The 23,447-nt window shown below is 20.9% G+C and overlaps 1 protein-coding gene across 5 annotated transcripts in view; it reads right to left on the bottom strand.

Annotated features, from left to right (window-relative positions):
* LOC110607890 (receptor-like protein 13) overlaps positions 1 to 23,447 on the bottom strand; it is a 102,204-nt gene that overhangs the window by 47,754 nt on the left and 31,003 nt on the right. The window contains exons 1-3 of one of the 5 annotated variants that reach the window (XM_043962156.1): positions 14,377 to 14,506; positions 14,052 to 14,344; positions 13,895 to 13,904 (exon numbers count right to left, since the gene is read on the bottom strand). The exons of 2 other annotated variants lie outside the window; for them this stretch is intronic. In XM_043962156.1, coding sequence (XP_043818091.1) covers positions 13,895 to 13,904; positions 14,052 to 14,344; positions 14,377 to 14,390 — 317 coding nt within the window. In that variant the 5' untranslated portion in view covers positions 14,391 to 14,506. Of the gene's footprint in view, positions 1 to 13,894; positions 13,905 to 14,051; positions 14,508 to 23,447 lie in introns of those variants that run through there. 2 more of the 5 variants (XM_043962153.1, XM_043962155.1) reach the window with 2 other exon arrangements.

Here is a 23,447-nt window from a genome sequence, read left to right as displayed (position 1 = left end):
TAAGTAGAGATAAGATTTATGTTATTAATCCTACGTTATTATATATTAATAACAAGATTTCATTTATCTTAATATTTGATTTCACTTATATATTATTTTAGAAGGAATTAAATTTTAAATTGCAATATTAATTTTTATTGCAGCACTAGACTGATTTAATTCATTGCTGGTATAAATTATATAACATTTTGAATACAATATTAAAAAAAAATGTCACTGGAGATTATATTTCTCAATTATATATATAAAAAAATACTTTTCTTTTTAAGTATAAACTTTAGTTATTAGCTAAACACTTATTTTATTCAAAAATATTTTAATAAAATTATGATTTACATTTTATTTATCTTAAAATTTGATTTTAATTATATTATTTTAACGCAAAATATGAATTTAGGTATATACATAATATATATGATAACGAAGAGAAATGTTTTAGTTTGTATATAGTTTTGTAAAATCATATATAAAAACATTTGAGAAATTCATTTATTTTTTTAAAAAGAAATCAATTTATAAATACAAATATAAGAGATTTAAAATTTACCTTTAAATAATAGGGCGCCATTGAAATTATTACCACTTATATCCAAGAATGTTAAATTCTTTAAATTCTTTAATTCTGCAGAATATTGTGGTAAAATAAAACAGAATGTTGTAATAGAATGAATGTAAGGAAAATAAATCTAAAATTAATCAAACATACCTTGGATAGGGAATGAACCATTCATATCATACATCTCCCTAAGAATTAAAGTGTTGAGTGATGTAAGAGCTCCCAATGATGATAATATGCTTTTATTGAATCTATTCCCACTAATGTCTAACTTCTCCAATCTTTCAAAACCTATAAAATATTTCACATTTAAGTAAGGGTAATGAAAAAAAAAATCAAAATTTTTATCAAAATTACAATTTAATCTAATAGTTTTGATTGTCATACATATATATATTTCTTATTTATATATTCAATCCTAATAAATATTATATATATAGTAATTTCTTATATTATTTTCGATGATATTTAATTTTATTGGAACTTCTTCTATTAAAAAAATATTTTATAAAATTACGATTAAAGTTAATGTGATAATCACTTTATTCAAATTTATTATTAACTGTAATTTAAATGATAAAAAAAATTTTAATTATCTCTCAAATTTAATTTTATCAATAAAATGGCATTTTAATTAAATTTTTTATTTAATTTAAAAATATAATATATATTATGCGTAGAGTATAATAAATATAATATTTTTATTATTTTTCAATATGAGTTATATATTAAATTTGTAAGAATAACTCTATTAAAATATTTATATATATAATTTATTCATTAAATATGTCTTAATATAATAAAGAAATAGGTAAAATGAGGTGAATTGAATAATTCATCTTAAATTTTTATACTTTAAATAAAAAAATTAGCGTGCTGCATTACTTATTTATGCAAATAAATAAAAAATATCAAATTATATAAAATAAATACTTTCTCTCCCATAATTTTTGTCCATATTTTTTGTTGTCATAAAATTATTGTTAATTTTTTTTACACCATAATAATATATAAATTAACTATTATAATTCTATTTTATTTTATTTTATTTTAAAAAATTCTGAAAACATCTTTTAATATTTGATAAAATTTAATATATTTAAGAGGTATATAATTGAAAAGTTTATAAAAACACTATTTTTTCTTAATAAGTTTGAAAACAAAAATAGGCAAAAATTGTAGGAGTAAAAAATTATCAAATTAGAGTTTCTGGAAAAAAAATTGTATTTTTGAAAAATATTTTTTACATAATAATTTATTTTTTATTATTTAATTCTAATCTAAAAAAAAAATAGTGTGCTCCGCATTACAAACAATAGATTACTGCTTATTTTCTTAAAAATTAAATAAAAAAAAAAATTTATCAAAGTGTACTAATGTATTAATTAATTTGATGAAGATTTTTACAATATATAATGAAAATTTTAACATTCCTATTTAAAATGTATTTTATTTCACATACTCATATATATTCAATAGGTATATAATGTAATATCCGGCTAGACTCCGGTATCGGAATTCCAACTTCCTGGAGAAATCTCCGTTGGAATTCGAAATCTCAGATATCGGAACCTCTAGAAGGGTAAAATAAAGTTTTATAAAATGATTTTCATGATTTTATGGTTTTAACACTAAGTTTTCGAATTAAAGCTTTTAAAGAAAAGAAAAGAGTTTTTGTTTAGGAAAGCCAAGTTCGGCCGCCGAACATGGGGCAGTTGCCGGGACTCTTCGGCCTCCAGAGGTGGTCTGGCCAGCCACCTATAAAAGGCCCTCAGTTCGAAAATTGACGAGTTTTTCTCTCCATTTTCGGGCTAAGGTGAGTTATTTCCCTCCCTTGGTTGATTTTATGTTTTTCCTTCAAATCCTTTAAAGTTTTACATAAGTTTTCTCTTGCTTTTGAAGTTTTAAGATTGAATCCAAGTTTTGGAAGTTTGGAGACTATTTTCCTCAACTCCAAGCTTGGGTCACGTTCATCTTGGATCTTCAAGAGATAAGTGTAGATCCTTGCCTCTTTTATATTTTTAAATAAGTTTTATGAAGGGTTAAGGGGTTAAAATGCATGAACTGTTTAGATCTAATATATTAGGGTTTATGTTAGTTTTGATGATAAATGTATGTTTTAAGGTTGTTGTGTTGATGTTTGTTGGGGTTTAGGCTAGTTTTTACCCCTTTATGCATGTGGGAGTGAGTATGTATGTTTGGAGATGTTGGATGTGAGGATTTGAGAGTTTGGGGGTTGGAATGCATGAGGCAGTTTCGGGCCTGCCGTTTAGAGGGAACCAGGTTCGGCCGCCGAACCTGCATGGGAGGCAGCCCTTTTGGCCGCCTAACATACCCCCGAAGGCTTGGACTTTTGGATCTGGACGGGTGTTTCGGCCGCCGAATCTATTCCCAAGGTTGGTGACTTTCGGATCTGTGGAGACCTTCGCCGAAACTATTCCCGAAGGTTGGTGACTTTCGGATCTGTGGAGACCTTCGGCCGCCGAACCTGCCTCTGAAAGTGCCTGACTTTCGGATCTGTAGGGACCTTCAGTCGCCGAACCTGCCGCCGAAAGTCCTCTGTCCAGCTCTTCCTTGCTTTTTTCCTATGCATGTTTTGTGATGTTTTAGGGGGTTTTTGGGGGAGTTGTTTAGAGTCTTGTTAGAGTATGTTGGTCCCTCATTTGAGTCCACCTGTGTAGGATCGGACCAGAGAGACCGTAGAGACCAGCAGTGAGCCAGCTGCTCTAGAGTTAGTAGAACGTCAGCCAAAGGTGAGTAGAACTTAACTATTTTTCTGTTTTTAAGTAATAAAACTTTTGAGTATGTCCATGCATCACGAATGCCATATTTATAGGATGTTGCATTAGAATTCACGAATATGATGCATTGCATATTTTACTGTTGATGTGGATGGATATTGGATGACCCACTAGCCCTCGATATGATGATGATATGATATGATACGGATATGGAAGACCAGAGCTGCCCATTCTATGCGCCCTGGCACTATGTAAGGGAAAGACCAGGGCTGCCCATTCTACGCCCCTGGCATTTATGGATATGTTATGTTATGTTTAAGCGAAAGTCCTGAGGAGCACACGTAGTGGGCCGGGCACATTAGATTATGTAGAGGGTTACTGGTGACAAGACCATCCTTGATGTGTATTGTTTGTGTTGTGATGCATTCCATGAAAACATATGGTTATTAAACTGTTTTTCTTATGTTGTGCTCACTAGACTCTTCTAGCTTACCCCTTTCCCCTAACCCCAGGCTTGCAGGTCCAGAGATAGCACGGGTGAATCGGCTTAGTAGCTGGTATAAATCTATGTAATAGAGTAGCTTGTGGACATGTATTATTTAATGGATTAGAATTGTGCTTAGCCCTAGTATATGATGTTGTATGATATAAATCCCAGTTAACATGATTATTATGTAAGAGTTCTAATGATGAGTTATGTTGAGTCAAGCTTGTTGCATGAGTTGTTGACCACACTAGAGTATTTGATGAGGACTCTAGTGTGAGTTTTATGTTTACAGTCATGATGCATGCACAGGTTGAGTGTGGTATATGAAATGTTTAAAACTTTTATGAAAATGTATGATCATGTATGATCATGTATGGGATTTTATTTGGTAGCAGGATGTATAGTAGGCTTGCTACGGGTTCCGACGACCTTAAATCGACCTAAATCCTAGCGCCGGTAGCGTCCGGTTTTCGGGTCGTTACATATAAATTGTAAATGAGAAAAAAATATACTCTGGTTTATAATTTTTTTTAATTTACTTTTCCACACATATTAAAAAATATATAATTTTTTTATTAACTTTTTAATTATATCCATTTTAAATACATTAAATTTTATTAAATATTAAGAGATATTTTAAGAGATTTATTGAAAATAAGATAAAATTAAATAAAATTATAATAATTTATTTATATATTACTATAGTCTAAAAAAGAAAAATAAATAATAATTTTGAGATAGTTAAAAAAAATGTGATAAAAGTTATAAGAAGAATGAAGTATTTATAATATACAACATAAACATTTCAAAAAAAAAATCTTAAAAATTAGAATAGTAATTAAAATTATATTTATTATATTTAGACATATTATATGTATATATTTTAAATATAAATATAATATATACTCTATTCGTTCTATAATTTTTATTTATTTTTTTAATTGTTTAAAATTATTATTTATTTTTTTTTACTATAATAATATATAAATTGACTATTATAGTTTTATTTAATTTTATATTATTTTTAAAAAAATTTCAAAATAAATTTTAATATTTAATATTTTTAAGATGGATATAATTTGAAAAATTAATATAAAAAATTATTTTTCTTAATATATGTAAAAAAAATAAAGTATTTATTTAAATATAAAAGCGGATTTATTTTATTAAATAAAATTTTAAGAATAATTTTAAAAAATTGAGAATAAGATGAAGAGTATGGTGATGTTTCAATCCGTAAATAAATTGCAGATGAAATTATCATTTATTAATAAAATCAAACTTTAATGGCTAATTTTTTTTACTTTAAACTAAAGGAGCTAATAGTTTTTGAAATTTCTCATGATTTTAATAAATAAAATTAAAATAAAATATGAGATAATAATATTATGATGAACTTTAATAACTAATTTGTTTCACTTTAAACAAAAGGAGCTAATAATAGTCATTAATTAGATGATATATTAAATTTGAATACGAAGAAAACAATTCTAATAATCAAACATACCTTGATGAGGAAATGAACATTCCATGTCATTGTAAGTGAAAATCAAAGTGTTGAGTGATGGAAGAGCAGTCAATGATGATAAGATACTATTATTGAAACTATTCCCACTAAGATCCAACTCCTCTAATCTTTGAAAGCCTGTGTACCATATAACTTGTATGTTATTTCATAACACAATTAATTAATTAATCACTTTCACATAATTAACTTGCAAAAAAATAAATGCCTTGAAATATTATGATTAAAGTTAATGTAATAAACACTTTATTCAAATTTATTATTAACTGTGATTTAAATAATAAAAAATAATCTTAATTATCTCACAAATTTTATTTTATTAATAAAAGAGCCTTTTAATTAAAATTTTTAATTAATTTAAAAATATAATATATATTAACCTAGAGTATACTAAATATAATGTTTTTATTATTTTTTTATATGAGTTACACATTCAATTTGTGTGTAAGAATAATTTTATTAAAATATTTATATATATAATTCATTCATTAAATATATCTTAATATTATATATAGATAAAATGAGGTGAATTAAATAATTTATCTTAAATTTTTATATTTTAAATAAAAAACTTAGCGTGTTTCGCAGTACTTATTTATGTAAATAAATATCAAATTGTATAATAAGTATAAATTATAATTAAGTATCTACGTACTTTATATATTCTTATGTTTCTTAAATATATATATTCAATTATAATAAATATTATACTTATATATTGTATTATTTTGACATGTTTATATTATCTTTCAGTTATTTTTAATTTTCATTTTTTTAGTTATTATGATTTTGCAGAACTACTAAAAACATTTGACAATTTCACTTATTTTTCATAAATAATAATTACTTTACAAATGAAAAGACAATTAAGTAATATAATTAAGTATTTATCGATTTTAATATTCTTAATTTAACTTTCTTTATATATGTATATAAATTAAAAATTTTAATAAAATTATGATTTATATTTTATTTATTTTAAAATTTAATTTCAGTTATATTATTTAATTTAAAAATATAATATATATTATGTTTAGAGAATGATAAATATAATATTTTTATTATTTTCCATATGAATTACACATTAAATTTATAACTATTAAAATATTTATATATATATAAATTATTCATTATATATGTCTTAGTGTAATAAGACATATGAAAAATGAGGTGAATTAAATAATTTATTTTAAATTTTTATATTTTAAATAAAGAAATTAGCGTGCTTGGCATTACTTATACATGAAAATAAATAAAAAATATCAAATTGTATAAAATAAATAAAAAATTATTAAATTAGGGCTTTTAGAAAATAATTTGTATTTTTTTAAAAAAATTTTCACATAATAAATTATTTTTTATTATTTAATTATAATCTTAAAAAAATCACTGAATATATATATATATATATATTCATGCAATTCCAAAATTACTTTTATTTTTATGATAAAACATAGAAAATATATTTAAAAAATTTAGATTATTTTTAATTATGTCAATATTTTTTTTTAATATAAGTGTAATATATATTCCTTTTATTTTATAATTTTTATTTATATTTCTTTTAGTTGTTAGAAAATTATTGTCATTTTTTTCATTATAATAACATATAAATTGACTATTATAGCTATATTTAATTTTATCTTATTTTTAAAAAACTTTTTAAAACATCTATTAGCATAAAATAAAATTTAATATATTTAAGATAGTATAATTAGAAAGTTAATAAAAAATTTTATTCATTTTTATATGTGTAAAAAAAGAAAATAAATTAAAATTATGAGACGAATGGAATATTTGTTTAAATACAAAATAATTTTAAAAAATTGAAAGTAAAATTTAAGAGTAATATACCTTGGTTAGGGAATGAACCTTCTATGTAATTGTAGCTGAGAATCAAAGTGTTGAGTGATGAAAGAGCGGCCAATGATGATAATATGCTATTATTGAATCTGTTGCCACTTAAATCCAACTCCTCTAATCTTTGAAAATCTGTATACCATACAACTTGTATATTATTTTACGTCACAATTAATTAATTAATCACTTTCACATAATTAAATTGCAAAAATTATGCCTAGAATGTAATCAATATAATATTTTTATTAATTTTTTATATGAGTTACACATTAAATTTATAAGAATAATTCTATTAAAATATTTATATATATAATTTATTTATTAAATATATCTTAATATAATAAGATATATATAAAATGAGATGAATTGAATGATGTGTCTTAAATTTTTATACTTTAAATAAAAAAAATTATGCCTAGCGTATAATCAATATAATATTTTTATTAATTTTTTATATGAGTTACACATTAAATTTATAAGAATAATTCTATTAATATATTTATATATATAATTTATTTATTAAATATATCTTAATATAATAAGATATATATAAAATGAGATAAATTGAATGATGTGTCTTAAATTTTCATACTTTAAATAAAAAAATTAGCCTATTTTGTATTATTTATTTTGTGCAAATAAATAAAAAATATTAAAATTTAAAATAAATAAATAATTATTAAAATAAAACTTTGTTTGTTTATGAAAATAATTTATATTTTTTTAAAATGTTTTCAAAAAAATAATTTATTTTTCATTATTTAATTTTAATTTAAAAAATAAAATCATTATTATACCTTACAATTCCAAGGTTTCTTGATAAAACATTGAAAATATATTTAAAATTTCTATATAATTTTCAATTATGTATATTTTTAAAACTCACATAGTCTTATATTTCTTAATTATATATATTCAATTATAATAAATATTATACATATATATAATATTATTTTGACATATATTATTTTTAACACAAACGACTTTTTTCAGTCAATTGGTCAATTAAAAATTAATAATAAATTATCAAATTATAGATTATCAAATTTAAAAATTTACAGATTAATTAAAATTATATCATATCTAGTAAATTAAATTAAAAAAATTGAATTAAAATGTAAATGTTGGACTTTTTTATCGATCCACAAATTTGGGATAAATAGCTGAAAAAAATAAACCAAAAAGAATAGAAAATATATGAAAAAATAAACCAAGTTTACCCATAGTTTATACAATTAAAAATAGCACTTACAACGGGAGCAAAAAAATTTTTTTTTTTAAATAATGGGAAATAAAACTTAAAAACAGAGAGTATGGTTGGGTGAGTTTAATTGGATTTTAAAGATCAAACATACCTTGTATAGGAAAAAAATCTTTCATACTATTGTAGCCAAGAATCAAAGTTTTAAGTGATGTAAAAGCACCTAATGATAGTAAGAAAAAACTTTGAAAATATATTTAAAATTTTATGTAATTTTTAATTATGTGTATTTTTTTAATTCAGATAATAAATAATAAATATTCATCTGTTTTAATATTCTTAATTTAGTATGTTTTATATATTTATATTAATTTAAAATTTTAATGTATAGATTAATAGTGATGATGAACAATATTAAAAAATAATTATCACCGGAGATTATATTTCTCAATTATATATATAAAAAAATACTTTTCCTTTTAAGTATAAACTTTAGTTATTAGCTAAACACTTATTTTATTCAAAAATATTTTAATAAAATTATGATTTACATTTTATTTATCTTAAAATTTGATTTTAATTATATTATTTTAACGCAAAATATGAATTTAGGTATATACATAATATATATGATAACGAAGAGAAATGTTTTAGTTTATATATAGTTTTGTAAAATCATATATAAAAATATTTGAGAAATTCATTTTTTTTTTTTTTAAAAATCAATTTATAAATACAAAGATAAGAGATTTAAAATTTACCTTTAAATAATAGGGTGCCATTGAAATTGTTACCACTTATATCCAAAAATGTTAAACTCTTCAAATTCTTTAATTCTGCAGAATATTGTGGTAGAATGAAACAGAATGTTATGGTGGAATGAATGTAAGGAAAACAAATCCAAAATTAATCAAACATACCTTGGATAGGGAATGAACCATTCATATCATACATCTCCCTAAGAATTAAAGTGTTGAGTGATGTAAGAGCTCCCAATGATGATAATATGCTTTTATTGAATCTATTCCCACTAATGTCTAACTTCTCCAATCTTTCAAAACCTGTAAAATATTCCGCATTTAAGTAAGGGTAATGAAAAAAAAAATCAAATTTTTTTATCAAAATTACAATTTAATCTAATAGTTTTGATTGTCATACATATATATATTTCTTATTTATATATTCAATCCTAATAAATATTATATATATATAGTAATTTCTTATATTATTTTCGGTGATATTTATTTAAATTTATTATTATTTGTAATTTAAATGATAAAAAATAATTTTAATTATCTCTCAAATTTTATTTTATCAATAAAATGACATTTTAATTAAATTTTTTATTTAATTTAAAAATATAATATATATTATGTGTAGAGTATAATAAATATAATATTTTTATTATTTTTCAATATAAGTTATAAATATTCATATTTATAATTTATTCATTAAATATTTGTTAAGTGTAATAAGACATATGTAAGTTTAGGTGAATTAAATAATTTATTATCATTTTCGTAATTTATATATAAAAAAAATAGTGTGTTTCGCATTATAAACAATAAATTACTGTTTATTTTCTTAATAATTAAATAAAAATAAAAAAATTTATCAAAATGTACAAACAAGTAAAAAAATCAAATTAACTAATGTATTAATTAATTTGGTGAAGATTTTTATAATAAATAATGAAAATTTTAATAAATTATTTTAACACTCTTATTTAAAATGTATTTTATTTCACGGAGCAGCATATATTCAATAGTTATATAAATTATAAATTAGAAAAAATTATACTCCTTCTATTCTATAATTTTTTTATATTTTATTTTTCATATATATTAAGAAATATAATTTTTTTATTAACTTTTCAATTATACTCATTTCAAATACATTAAATTTTATTAAATATTAAATGAAATATAATTTTTTTATTAACTTTTCAATTATACTAATTTCAAATACATTAAATTTTATTAAATATTAAATGATATTTTGAGAGATTTATTGAAAATAAAATAAAATAAAATAATATTATAGCAATCAATTTATATATTATTATAATTTAAAAAATTGAATAATAATTTTGAAATAGCTAAAAAAAATAGAATGCGATACATAGGAAACATAATAATAAAAAAATTATATTTATTGTATTTAGACACATTATATCTATATATATTTTAAATATAAATATAATATATACTCCATCCCCTCATAATTTTTATTTATGTTTTTCTTTTTTATTGTTTTAAAATTATTGTTTTTTTTACTATAATAACATATAAATTGAATATTATAATTCTATTTAATTTTGTTCTATTTTTAAAAAAAAAATTAATATTTTTTAATATTTAATAAAATTTAATATTTTAAAATGGATATAATTGAAAAGTTAATAAAATTTCTTTTTTATCTTTTTTAATATATATAAACAAGTAAAGTATGATACAAATGAAATATTTATTTAAATATAAAGTTTAATAACTAATTTGTTTCACTTTAAACAAAAGGAACTAATCCATTTCAAAAAAACAAAAAACAAAAGGAACTAATAATAGTCATTAATTAGGTGATATATTAAACTTAAGTGTGAAGAAAATAATTTCAATAATCAAATATACCTTGATTAGGAAATGAATCTTTCATCTCAATGCCTCTGAGAATCAAAGTGTTGAGTGATGGAAGAGCAGCCAATGATGATAAAATACTATTATTGAAAGTATTCCCTCTAAGATTCAACTCCTCTAATCTTTGAAAACCTGTATATCATACAACTTGTATGTTATTTCATAATACAATTAATTATGTCTTAATGTAATAAAATATAGGTAAAATGAGGTGAATTGAATAATTTATCTTAAATTTTCATAAAAAATAAATAAAAAATATCAAATTGTATAATAAATATTATACTTTATATATTAAGCAAATTATAATTAAGTATGTACTTTATATACTCTTATGTTTCTTAATTATATATATTCAATTATAATAAATATTATACTTATATATTGTATTATTTTTACATGTTTACAATTATCTTTCAGTTATTTTTAATTTTTAATTTTTTATTGTTATTATAATTTTGCAGAACTATTAAAAACTTTTGACAATTCCACTTATTTCTCGTAAAATTTTATGTAATTTTTAATTATGTGTATTTTTTAATTCACATAATAAATAATAAATATTCATCGATTTTAATATTCTTAATTTTGTTTGCTTTATATATTTATATTAATTTGAAATTTTAACGTATAAATTAATAGTGATAATGAACAATATTAAAAAAAATGTCACTGGAGATTATATTTCTCAATTATATATATAAAAAAATACTTTTCTTTTTAAGTATAATTATCTTTCAGTTATTTTTATTTTTATTTTTTTAGTTATTATGATTTTGCAGAACTATTAAAAAAATTTGACAACTCCACTTATTTTTCATAAAAAATAATTACTTTAGAAAAGACAATTCATCTAGAGGGATTTAAAGTTTACCCGTATTTTATATAATTAATTATTTATTAATTTTAATATTTTTAATTTAACTTGCTTTATATATATTTATAGATAAAAAATTTTAAAATAGCGATGATGGATAATGTTAAAAAAAATAATGTCACTTGACATTATATTTCTCAATTATAAAAAAAAAAAAATTTTAACTTATATTTTAGTTATTTCGTAATTAGAGACTTATTTCAGTTAAAAATATTTTAATAAAATTATAATTTATATTTTATTTATTTTAAAATTTAATTTCAATTATATTATTTTAACACAAAATATGAATATATATATATATATATATATATATATATATATATATATAATAAATCTTAAAAATAATGGAGAGAAATATTTTAGTTTGTATATGATTTTGTAAAATCATATATAAAAACATTTAAAAAATCCATTTATTTTTGTAAATTAAATAATTTATAAATGCAATTATACGAAATTTAAAATTTACCTTTAAATGATTGAGTGCCATTAAAATTATTTTAACTTATATTCAAAAATATTATTTCATGACCAAAATTTTATGCAAATTTATTATTAACTGTAATTTAAATGATAAAAAATAATCTTAGTTATCTCACAAATTTTATTTTATCAGTAAAATGGCCTTTTAATTATAATTTTATTTAATTTAAAAATAAAATATATATAATGTTTTTATTAGTTCTCATTATGGGTTACAGATTAAATTTTTAAGAATAATTCTATTAAAATATTTATATATACAATTATTTATTAAATATGTCTTAATATAATAATTAATAAAACATATATAACATAAGATGAATCAAATAATTTATTTTAAATTTTTATATTTTAAATAAAGAAATTAGCGTGTTTTACATTATTTATTTATGTAAATAAATAAAAAATATTAAATTATATAAAATAAATAAAAAATATCAAAATAGAGCTTCTGGAAAATAATTTATATTTTTTTAAAAAAAAATTTTTCACATAATAATTTATTTTTTATTATTTAATTCTAATCTAACAAAAAAATCACTGAATATATATATATATATATATATATATATATATATATATATATCATGCAATTCCAAAATTACTTTTATTTTTATGATAACACATTGAAAATATATTTAAAAAATTTTAGAGTATTTTTAATTATATATATTTTTTAATTATGTCAATATTTTTTAATATAAATGTAATATATATTCCTTCCATTTTATAATTTTTATTTATATTTCTTTTAGTTGTTCTAAAATTATTGCCATTTTTCTCATTATAATAACATATAATTGACTATTAATAGCCATATTTAATTTTATTTTATTTTAGTTTTAAAAAATTTTTTAAAATGCTTTTTAGTATTTAATAAAATTTAATATTTTTAAGATGGTGTTAGAAAATTAATAAAAAAATTTATTTTTTTATATATGTAAAAATGCAAAGTGAATTAAAATTATGAGACGAATATAGGATTTATTTATATGTTATTTCATGTAATTGAGCACAAAAAATTTATTAAGGAATTTGTTAACACTTGAATACAATTAATTAATTAATCACTTGCAAGAAGCCAATTCATTGAATTTGAAATCCATAATTCTAAGTTGCCTAAAAAACATTTGACAATTTGATTTTGCAGAACTATCATTTGACAATTTCAGTTAATTTTTTATAAAAAAATAATTATTTTACAAATGTAAAGACAATTCATCTATAAGAATTTAAAGTTTACCTATAGTTTATACAATTAAAAATAGCACTTACAATAGGAGCAGGAAAAATAATGGGAAATAAAACTTGAAAACAAAGAGCATGGTTGAGTGTTATTAATTGGATTTTAAAATTGAATGATTTTTAAATATCAAACATACCTTGCATAGGAAAAGAACCTTCCATTCCATTGTAGTCAAGAATCAAAGTCTTAAGTGATATAAGAGCACTCAACGATGATAAGATGTTATTATTGAATCTATTCCAAGTAAGGTCTAAAACTTCAAGCTTCTCTAGTTTTGATAATCTTTCACAACCTGCATATGTTTGGAAATTAATATATATATATATAAACCATAATAATTGAATTTCAAGTCCATCAATTCCTAAACATTTTCATATCATGTTATTAATAAATAGAAAGTTGAAAATAAAAATAGAATTAGAAGAGTATAGTATATTACCTTGGTCATCAATGGAACAATCGAAATGATTGTAGGATAAATTAAGAGTTTTGAGCTCTTTCAGTTGCTGGAACATTGACAAGTTTACATACCAAATATTCTCATCATAATAAAACGAATAACTCTCCATATAATATTGTCGTGTATTGTTGAGCGAGAGTTCAGTCACGTGACCTGTAGTTGAGTTGCACATGACACGCTCCCATTCACAACAATTGCTGGTTGGATCATCAATCCATGAAGGAAGAAGATGGTCTGCGTCAAACCCATTTGATCCAACAAATGCCTTGAAATCTAAGAGAGTCGATCTCTCTTCTTCAAAGCAACCTTTGTTTCCATGGATTTGAATCCACAGAATCACAACACCCAACAATAAGCACTTTGCTATGTTAGCCAACTCCATTTGGAAATGCGATGCTCCCATCCACCACTCCTTCCCCTTATTTATATTCATTCATAACTCATTAATTGATTTCTATCTTGAATTTAATTGAGCTAAGGGTTTAATTTCAAACTTAACCGTGTGCTAGATGGATTTGAAGAGAACAAAATGGAAAGGAGTGCAATTTAGTGTGAATTGTGGGACCACAATCACTTCCACTTTGAAATTGAGGATTTGGAATGATTTAGACTTTGTCATCAAATGACTTGATTCATTGATTTCTTTTTATTTATTTTTCTTTTTTTTTTTTGATGTTGTACAAATTATTATTAGTCGTCAGGATTGAATTCGGTAGGATTTTCGACTTCGCTTACAGTTTGCGAGTTACTTTGTGATCAATGATTTTTTATATTTTGTAATTTTATTAGATTTATAGTTATTATTTTTTTTAATCTCTATTTCTAATTTTCCTCGCCAATTGTGGACGACTTCTATTTTGCATGTTCTAGTCTTCTTCGAGGAGGGATTTGTTCGATAAATTTCATTTGCTTGAGGGTTTTTATATGACTCTACAAGGGATCCGATTTCAGTAACATTGGACTCACGAGACCGCGCTGTTATGTCCAGCGATCTCTGCTCCCGTGTATCATTATTTAACTGAGCGCTGAACGCCTCCCCATTATAGTAGTACTTGGATGATCAACGCTCTTACTTTGTTTCGAAGGCCTTCTCCACTTTACTGCATGTTAGTTGTTTTATTTTTTTATTATATTTCTTTTGTTTTTTCTGAATTTGGTATTAATTGCCTTCTTGGCTTATTGTTGCGCTCGCTTCCGTGTTGATTGACAACAACGGGATGTCGATGGGAGTCATCGATGCTGTAGCGGTGAAGTTTAGCAAAATCAGTGCTTAGTCATGATTATTTATTTTTTAGTTTGGTTTGTTTGTTGTCTAGTTGGTTTGATTTATTATTATTTTTAGATTTTGGTTTGATTGAATTTATACTGAATTTTGAACTTTTGGATACCATTAAGTAACTCTCACATATACTGCCATATGAATTTGGTTAAATAAAATATATGGTGCATTAATAAAAAAATATGTAAATTATATTTTATATTTTTTTATTATATTTTATTTTTTTAATAATTGATTTTAACTAATATTCAAATTTATTAGTTAAATTCAAAATCTCACATGTTTGGAAGAACTCTGTTACTAATAAAATAAAGGCATGAAATACAACCAATTGATAAAAAAAATAACCTTTATATTTCCATGAGTGATAATTTACTATGAGTATATATGATAATCCATATACTTTAGTTAGGATTGCTATTTATTTTGCATTGATATTTTACTTTTTTTTTAACATACAATAAATATATTACTGAAAAATATTTAAAAATATTTCATATTAAAATTTAACATTTTCGTTTATAAAAATTTAAAAATAATTAAATAACAATTTACTTTATGAATAAATTTAAAATATTATTCTGGAATCATGTTATTCCCAATATTTTGTACTTCAAAACACAGTGGTTTCTTATATTTTGAGTGATGTGTTATATTTCTCTCAAATTTTTCATCAAGACAGCTTATATATCATAAAATCTTTGAGAATTTTATTCTACCCAAACTTGTTGACTGAAATTTTAAGTCTTCTTGTATAGACAATAATTTCAATGAATTATTAATGTTTAACAACCACATCATATGGTCAATGATAGATAAGTGGTTTATTGTATTTTCTCAAAATTTCCAATTAAATTGATAATATAATATCAAAATTTCAAAAATTTTATTCTATTTAAACGTATCGACCGGGATCATCAAAATTTCTTTTTCAGATAAGCATCTTAATAATTCATTAATTTCTTAAATCAATATCAAATATGGTCCAGTATGCATTCAAAATTTCCTAATTACCATTATGTGATCAAACTTTAATGGTTACCACTATTTGTTTGGTATGAATATTTACTTTTTAAAAAAAAAAAAAGCAAATGCAACAAATATATTAATGAAATATATTTAAAAATATTTTCATATTAAAATTTAACATTTTTGTTTTAAAAAATATTTAAATAATAATTTACTTTATGAATAAATCTAAAATATTATTATTATTATTATTGTAGAAAGCATATTGAAACACATACACATGCAAGTTTCAAAAAAGCTTAGTCTGTTCAAGTTAAAAACATCTCACTTGATTTTCAAGTCTCAAATTCGACATAATAATAAAAAAAGATATATATATATATATATATATATATATATATATATATATAAAGTTACCAAAATTAAGATGAGTTCAAGTTTGCCTAGAAATTAAAATTAATTTTATTATTTTAATTTCAAAGTGCTTTAAACTATTTAATATATGTTATTATTATTATTTATCATTGAAATAATTTTAAACAATTTTAGGTTGTAATAACTGCACATCTTGTATCTCATTCTCCAGCTTTATTTCTGTTTCATTTTTAGTAGATTACACTATTTTATTCTATGTAAACTTATTGATCGGAATATTTAAGTTTTCTTTTACTGAGCTCAATAATTTTAACTGGATCATTAATTTAGTGGCTAAAGATATATTATTAATTTAAAAAAATTGAGTCCCTACACTTCAATCTCCGATTCAAAAAATAAGCCGATCATATATAATTTTTTTGAAAAAAACATAAAAAAATAGCCACATCATATATAGTACAAAAGTTACAAGATATTTTTCTCATGTATGAATAATTTTAAGCGTACTAAAAAAGCTTAGAAAGAAATATTTTATGAGCTATTATAAAATTTCAAGACTTTTAGTCTATCAAACGTATTGTCCGGATCATTAAAAATTTCTTTTTAGATAATCATCCCAATAATTTATTAATTTTAGTATCAAATGTGGTCTACTATTCATTCACAATTTCATGACTAAACTTTAATTATGATTTTATTTACTTTTTTTAAAAAATACAATAAATATATTAATGAAATATATTTAAAAATATTTTCATATTAAAATTTAACATTTCTGTTTTAAAAAATAATTAAATAATAATTTACTTTTATTATCTTTTTTTTCTTGTCTTATAACTTTTATTTTCTTATTTTACTTTAATAAAATAAAAATAAAGAGTTTTTCCGCTTATAAATTCCCCCAAATTCATTATAATTTATAATCCGATCCGGATTTTTATTAAAAAAGGGATTCCCCATGAATCTAAAATATTATTAGTATAGAAAGCAAGTTTGAGACATCAAATGCGGTCTCATATTTATTCAAAATTTCCTAATTATCATTTACATTCAATGGCCAAACTTCATAATCAACTTCAATTTAAGTGGCCCACCCAATTGCATATGAGTAAATTCAGTCTATCTCTGCATCCAAATCTTAATTTAAACGAGATTAAGACATGGAATAACCGTAAAATATATGAGTATAAAAAAAAGGGAAATTTACTTTTTAGTCCCTGAGGTTTAACGTAATTAACACTTCTGTCCCTCTATTTTGGCGACCCAACACTTAAGTCCCTCACTTTCTCTTCCGTCCAAATTCGTAGTCCTTCCGTCCATTTAAACCGTTTGGTCAAAGAGTCAAAAGTGAGAGGTGATAATTTTTTCCAGAAATACCCTTCTCTTAATGTGAAATTCCTTTTTTTTTTTTCTCTTTCATGCTTTCTCTCTCCAGTTGCAGAAGAAGAAGAAGAAGAAGAAGAAGAAGAAGAAGAAGAAGAAGAAGAAGAAGAAGAAGAAGAAGAAGAAGAAAGAAGAAGAAGAAGCTGCTGCAGAAAGAGTAGGAAGAAGAAGAAGAAGAAGAAGCTGCTGTAGAAAGAGTAGGAAGAAGAAGAAGAAGAAGAAGAAGAAGAAGAAAGAAGAAGAAGAAGAAGGAAGAAGAAAGAAGAAGAAGAAGAAGAAAGAAGAAGAAGAAGTTGCAGAAAAAGGAGGAAGAAGAAGAAGAAGAAGGTTAATTTTGTCAATTCACGTGTCCCAAACGGCTATTTTGGACGGAAGGACTACGAAGTTGGACAGAAAAGAAAGTGAGGGACTTAAGTGTTGGGTCGCCAAAATAGAGGGACAGAAGTGTTAATTACGTTAAACCTCAGGGACTATAAAGTAATTTTCCCTAAAAAAAATACTAATTATTAGTGAGATTGAAGCATTTTATAAATTTCTCATCTCACAATTATTTTCTTTTTTGCTTGTTAATTACTAGTTGTAAAACTCCTAAACTTATTATTTTTTAATTTATTAGGACTTCTAAAATTAGAATATATAAAATAGAAAAACAAAAGTAAACTCTAATGAATTTTAAATTTTTCAATTTTTTTATGCTTAATTTTACTTTTAAAATTTAAAATAAAATAAAATTAATTTTTTAAAATTAAATTTATTAATGGAAACTTAATATCTCTTTACATATTCTTTTTTTAAAAAATGGAAGGAATCAATAAAAAAATCTAAAAATATATTAAAATATTATTAACATTTTAAAAATTTTATTAATTAGTCTCTTTATTAATTTTAATTATTAAATATTTTATTAAATAGTCTTTATGATTTTAAAAAATTTATTAATTGATCCCTTAAACTTTTAAAAAATATACTAATTAGTCCTTTTATATTAGAGATATTTTAAATTTTTTAATAATACTTAACGGTTAAAATTAATGGAAGAACTAATTAATTAGAAATTAAATTAACATAATTTCAGACGAAAGATCATTAAAAAAGAAAAAATACAAAAAGTTAAGAACAATAAAAAAAGAAAAATGATAGCGGACTTAGAATTTTCTTGAATAGTGATATTTTTAAAATTGTGGTCCGGAGAATGACTATTAATAGTCTATATGGTTTTTTGTCTTTCGGTCTCTCTCACCATCATTTCCATTCATCTCTCCATGCCTTTATCTCTCTCTAAATATTATAATTATAAATCATTTCATATATTATTATTAATATTTATTTGAGTGATTTAGATTTTATTTATTTATGGAAAATAATTGAAAAAATATCAATCAAATAAAATAATTTATAATAAATACTTTATTTATTTTATTTAATTTTCATTTAAAAATTAAAATATATTAATAATTTTATATATTAATGTTTTAATAAAATTTTCAAAATATAAAAAATAATATATTTTTATTTTAATAACAAAAATATTTTTCTTTAACTATTTTTTTATTGACTTAAATGTTAAAATTGTAAAATATTCTTTTGAAAAAAAATAGTGGAAAACTAAGATCGCTTGAGTAAAAAGATAGACATTCATTAAATGTCCATATTGTGCTAGCCATTTGATATAAAATTTCTAATTTGTATACTTTTGTTTCTAACTGTAACATTATTTAAATGCTAAATTTTGCTTTGTCTTGGTAATGTATATAAAATTTTCAAAATTTTTATTTTATATAAATGTATTGACTGGGATTTTTTTTTTTAAAAAAAATCTTAATTATCATTCAATGGTCAAACTTCATAATAACTTTAATTTAAGTAGTCCACCCAATTCCATATCATAAAATTTCGACTATCTTTGTATGCAAGTCTTAATCTAAATAAGGTTAATTATGTTTCATAATGCATGGAATAACGGTAAAATATATTTTCATTTATTAGTATTTTTAAAATTAGAATATATAAAATAAAAAAATAAAAGTAAAATTTTTGTTTTATTTTTAAAATTTACAATAAATAAAATTAACTTTTTAAAACATTAAATTTATTAATGGAAATTTAATATCTCTTCACAAAATCTTTACAATAATATTTTTTAAAAAAATTTTGAATCAAGGACGTGAAAAATCCATTTAATTTATAGTATAATTAGTAAAATTTAAAGTACAGTGATCAATTTTTACTTACTAATGTTTATTTATTTTCCTAAATATTTTGTTAAAAGGTTGGTTGTGTTAAAAGTTTAGTATGATTTTTTTTTTTCATATATTGTAGGCGACTAAGGACGCTTAGAAAGAGATATTTTGGTAAGCCACTAGAAAAAAGAAAGTAATTATATAGGTTAATGGTAGATAAGTGGTTTATTATATTCTCTCAAAATATTTAATTAAAATAATAATATTATAAAATTTCAAAAATTTTAATCTATCTAAACGTATTGACTGTAACATTAAAGATTTATGACTAAACGTATCTAAATTTTTTTATGACTTTTTAAGAGGAAAAAAATACTTAAAAATTAAATTAATATAATTTCGGATGAAAAGGCATAAAAAAAATATAAGAAGTTAAGAACATAAAAAAAATCATAAATCATAAATCATAGCAGATGGACTTGGAAAATGAAAATAGAAGAGAATGAGATGGAAAGGAGTGCAATTTGGTGTGGTATATGGACCACAGTTACTTTTATTTTGGAATTCAGGATTTGGAATGATTTAGACTTAGTCATCAAATGACTTGATTTATTGACTTCTTTTTTTTTATTATTTTGATTTAGACTTAGTCATCAAATGATTTATTTTTCTTTTTCCTTTTTCTTTTTTAGTTATCAAATGATTTAGACTTAGTCATCAAATATATAAATAAAATATATTTAAAAATATTTTCATATTAAAATTTAACATTTCCGTTTAAAAAATAATTTACTTTTTATAAAATCATCAAAATTTCAAAAAGAAAAAAAAATCCTAATTACCAATAGCCAAACTTCATAATCACTTTAATTTAAATGGCCTATCCAACTCTATACGAGAAAATTCAAAAAACAACGAGTCTTAATCTAAATGAGTTTAATTACGTTTCATAATTTATGGAATAATCGTAAAATATATATGAGTATAAAATTTTTTTTCCTTTTTATATCAGTAGTTGTAAAGTTCATGAATTTCTTATATTTTCATTTATTAGTACTTTTAAAATTAGAATATATAAAATAGAAAAAACAAAAGTATAATTTTTGTTTTATTTTTAAAATTTACAATAAATAAAATTAACTTTTTTAAAAAATTAAATTTGTTAATGAAAACTTAATATCTCTTTACACTATCTTTACAATAATATTTTTTAAAAGATTTTCGAATCAATATCCAATGAATGGATTTTTTCCCCAAATGACAAAGGCCGTGAAAAATCCATTTAAGGTATCTTTGGTTTAATGTGCCCAAATCACAATCTAATTTCCAATGCAATAATAGGAGCTTCGTTAGTAAAAGGAAAAAATTATTATTCAGTTTTTATAATATAAAGAAATTTACTAGTTAATTTTTTGATTTTAAAAAATATATTAAAATATTCTAAACATTTAAAAAGTTTATTAATTAGTTCTTTTATTAATTTTAACCATTAAATATTTTATTAAATAGTCATTATAATTTTAAAAAATTTATTAGTTGATCTCTTAAATTTTTTAAAAATATATTAATTAGTTTTTTCATATTAGGAAATTTTTAAATTCTTTTATAATATTTAACGGTTTTAATTAATAAAAGAACTAATTAATAGATTTTTTTAAATATTAGAGATATTTTAATATATTTTTTAAAATTGAGAGATTAATTAATAAATTTTCTTTTATCATAAGGATTAAATAGTAATTTTAACCAATTCTATTAAAAATTTATAATTTTATTTATTATTATTTACGTATAATTAAAGTGGTAAAGTGATGGATGCAGTTAGAATTGAAAAAATTATGTAACTTTACCTTTATTTCTATTATTGGAAGTAAAATGGGTTAAATAGGTTATCAAATTACCTAAAAATTAAATTAAATTAATATAATTCCGGTTGAAAGATCATTATGGATGATTATAAAAAATACAAGTTAAGAATGTTAAAAAAGAAAAATCATAATAGTAGACTTAGAATTTTATGAAGTCTTTACAAACTTATTTTCTCATGTACTGATATTTTTAAAATTGTGGTACGGAGAATGACCATTACCGTATATGATAATCTACATTTTTTTTTTAATTTTCTTTTGGTCCCTCTTTCATCATCATTTTCACTCATCTCTCCGTGTCTTTATCTCTCTCGAAATATTATAATTGTCTTTATCTCTCTCGAAATATTATAATTATAAATACTAATATTTATTTGAGTGATTTAAATTTTATTTATTTATTAAAAATAATTTATATTTAAAAAATTATCAATCAAAAGAAAATATTTTATAATAAAACAATTTACTTTTTATTATTTAATTTTGATTTAAAAATTAAAATATATTAATAATTATATATTAATATTTTAATAAAATTTTCAAAATATAAAAAATAATATTTTTTTATTTTAATAAAAGATATTTTTCTTTAACTATTTTTTTATTGACTTAAATGTTAAAAATATAAAATATTTCAAGGGATCTTTGGTTTAATGTGCCCAAGTCACAATCTAATTTCCAATGTAATAATAGGGTGTTGTTAATAAATGAAAAAATTACAATTCAGTTTCTATAATTAATTTTTTAATTTAAAAAAATATATTAAAATATTCATGATATTTTAATAAGCCTATTAATTAATTTTTTCATTAATTTTATCTGTTAAATATTTTATTAAATAGCTCTTATGATTTTAAAAAATTTATTAGTTGATACTTTAAATTTTTTAAAAATATATTAATTAGTTTTTTCATATAAGAGACATTTTAGATTTTTTTTTATAATATTTAACTATTAAAATTAACGAAAAAACTAATTAATAGACTTTTTAAAATGTCAAGAACGTTTTAATATATTTTTTAAATATTTTAATATAACTTTTTTTAAAAAAATTAACTAATAAGTTTAAATAATAATTTTTTCATAAAATAAAACAAGCAATTCTATTAAAAATTTATTATTATTATTTACACATAGTTAAAGTGGAAAAGTTTATATTATTATTTATTATTATTATTTATATATGGTTAAAGGGGTGAAGTGATGGATGCAATTAGCGAAACTTTGAGAATTGAAAAAATTATGTAAATTTATGGAATTGAAAAAATTATGTATTGAAAGTAAAATGGGTTAAATTAATATAATTTCAAATGAAATATTA

This window comes from Manihot esculenta, chromosome 11, assembly GCF_001659605.2.
Source record: "Manihot esculenta cultivar AM560-2 chromosome 11, M.esculenta_v8, whole genome shotgun sequence".
In the NCBI taxonomy this organism is placed as follows: domain Eukaryota; kingdom Viridiplantae; phylum Streptophyta; class Magnoliopsida; order Malpighiales; family Euphorbiaceae; genus Manihot; species Manihot esculenta.
This window is presented reverse-complemented; position numbering and strand designations above follow the sequence as displayed.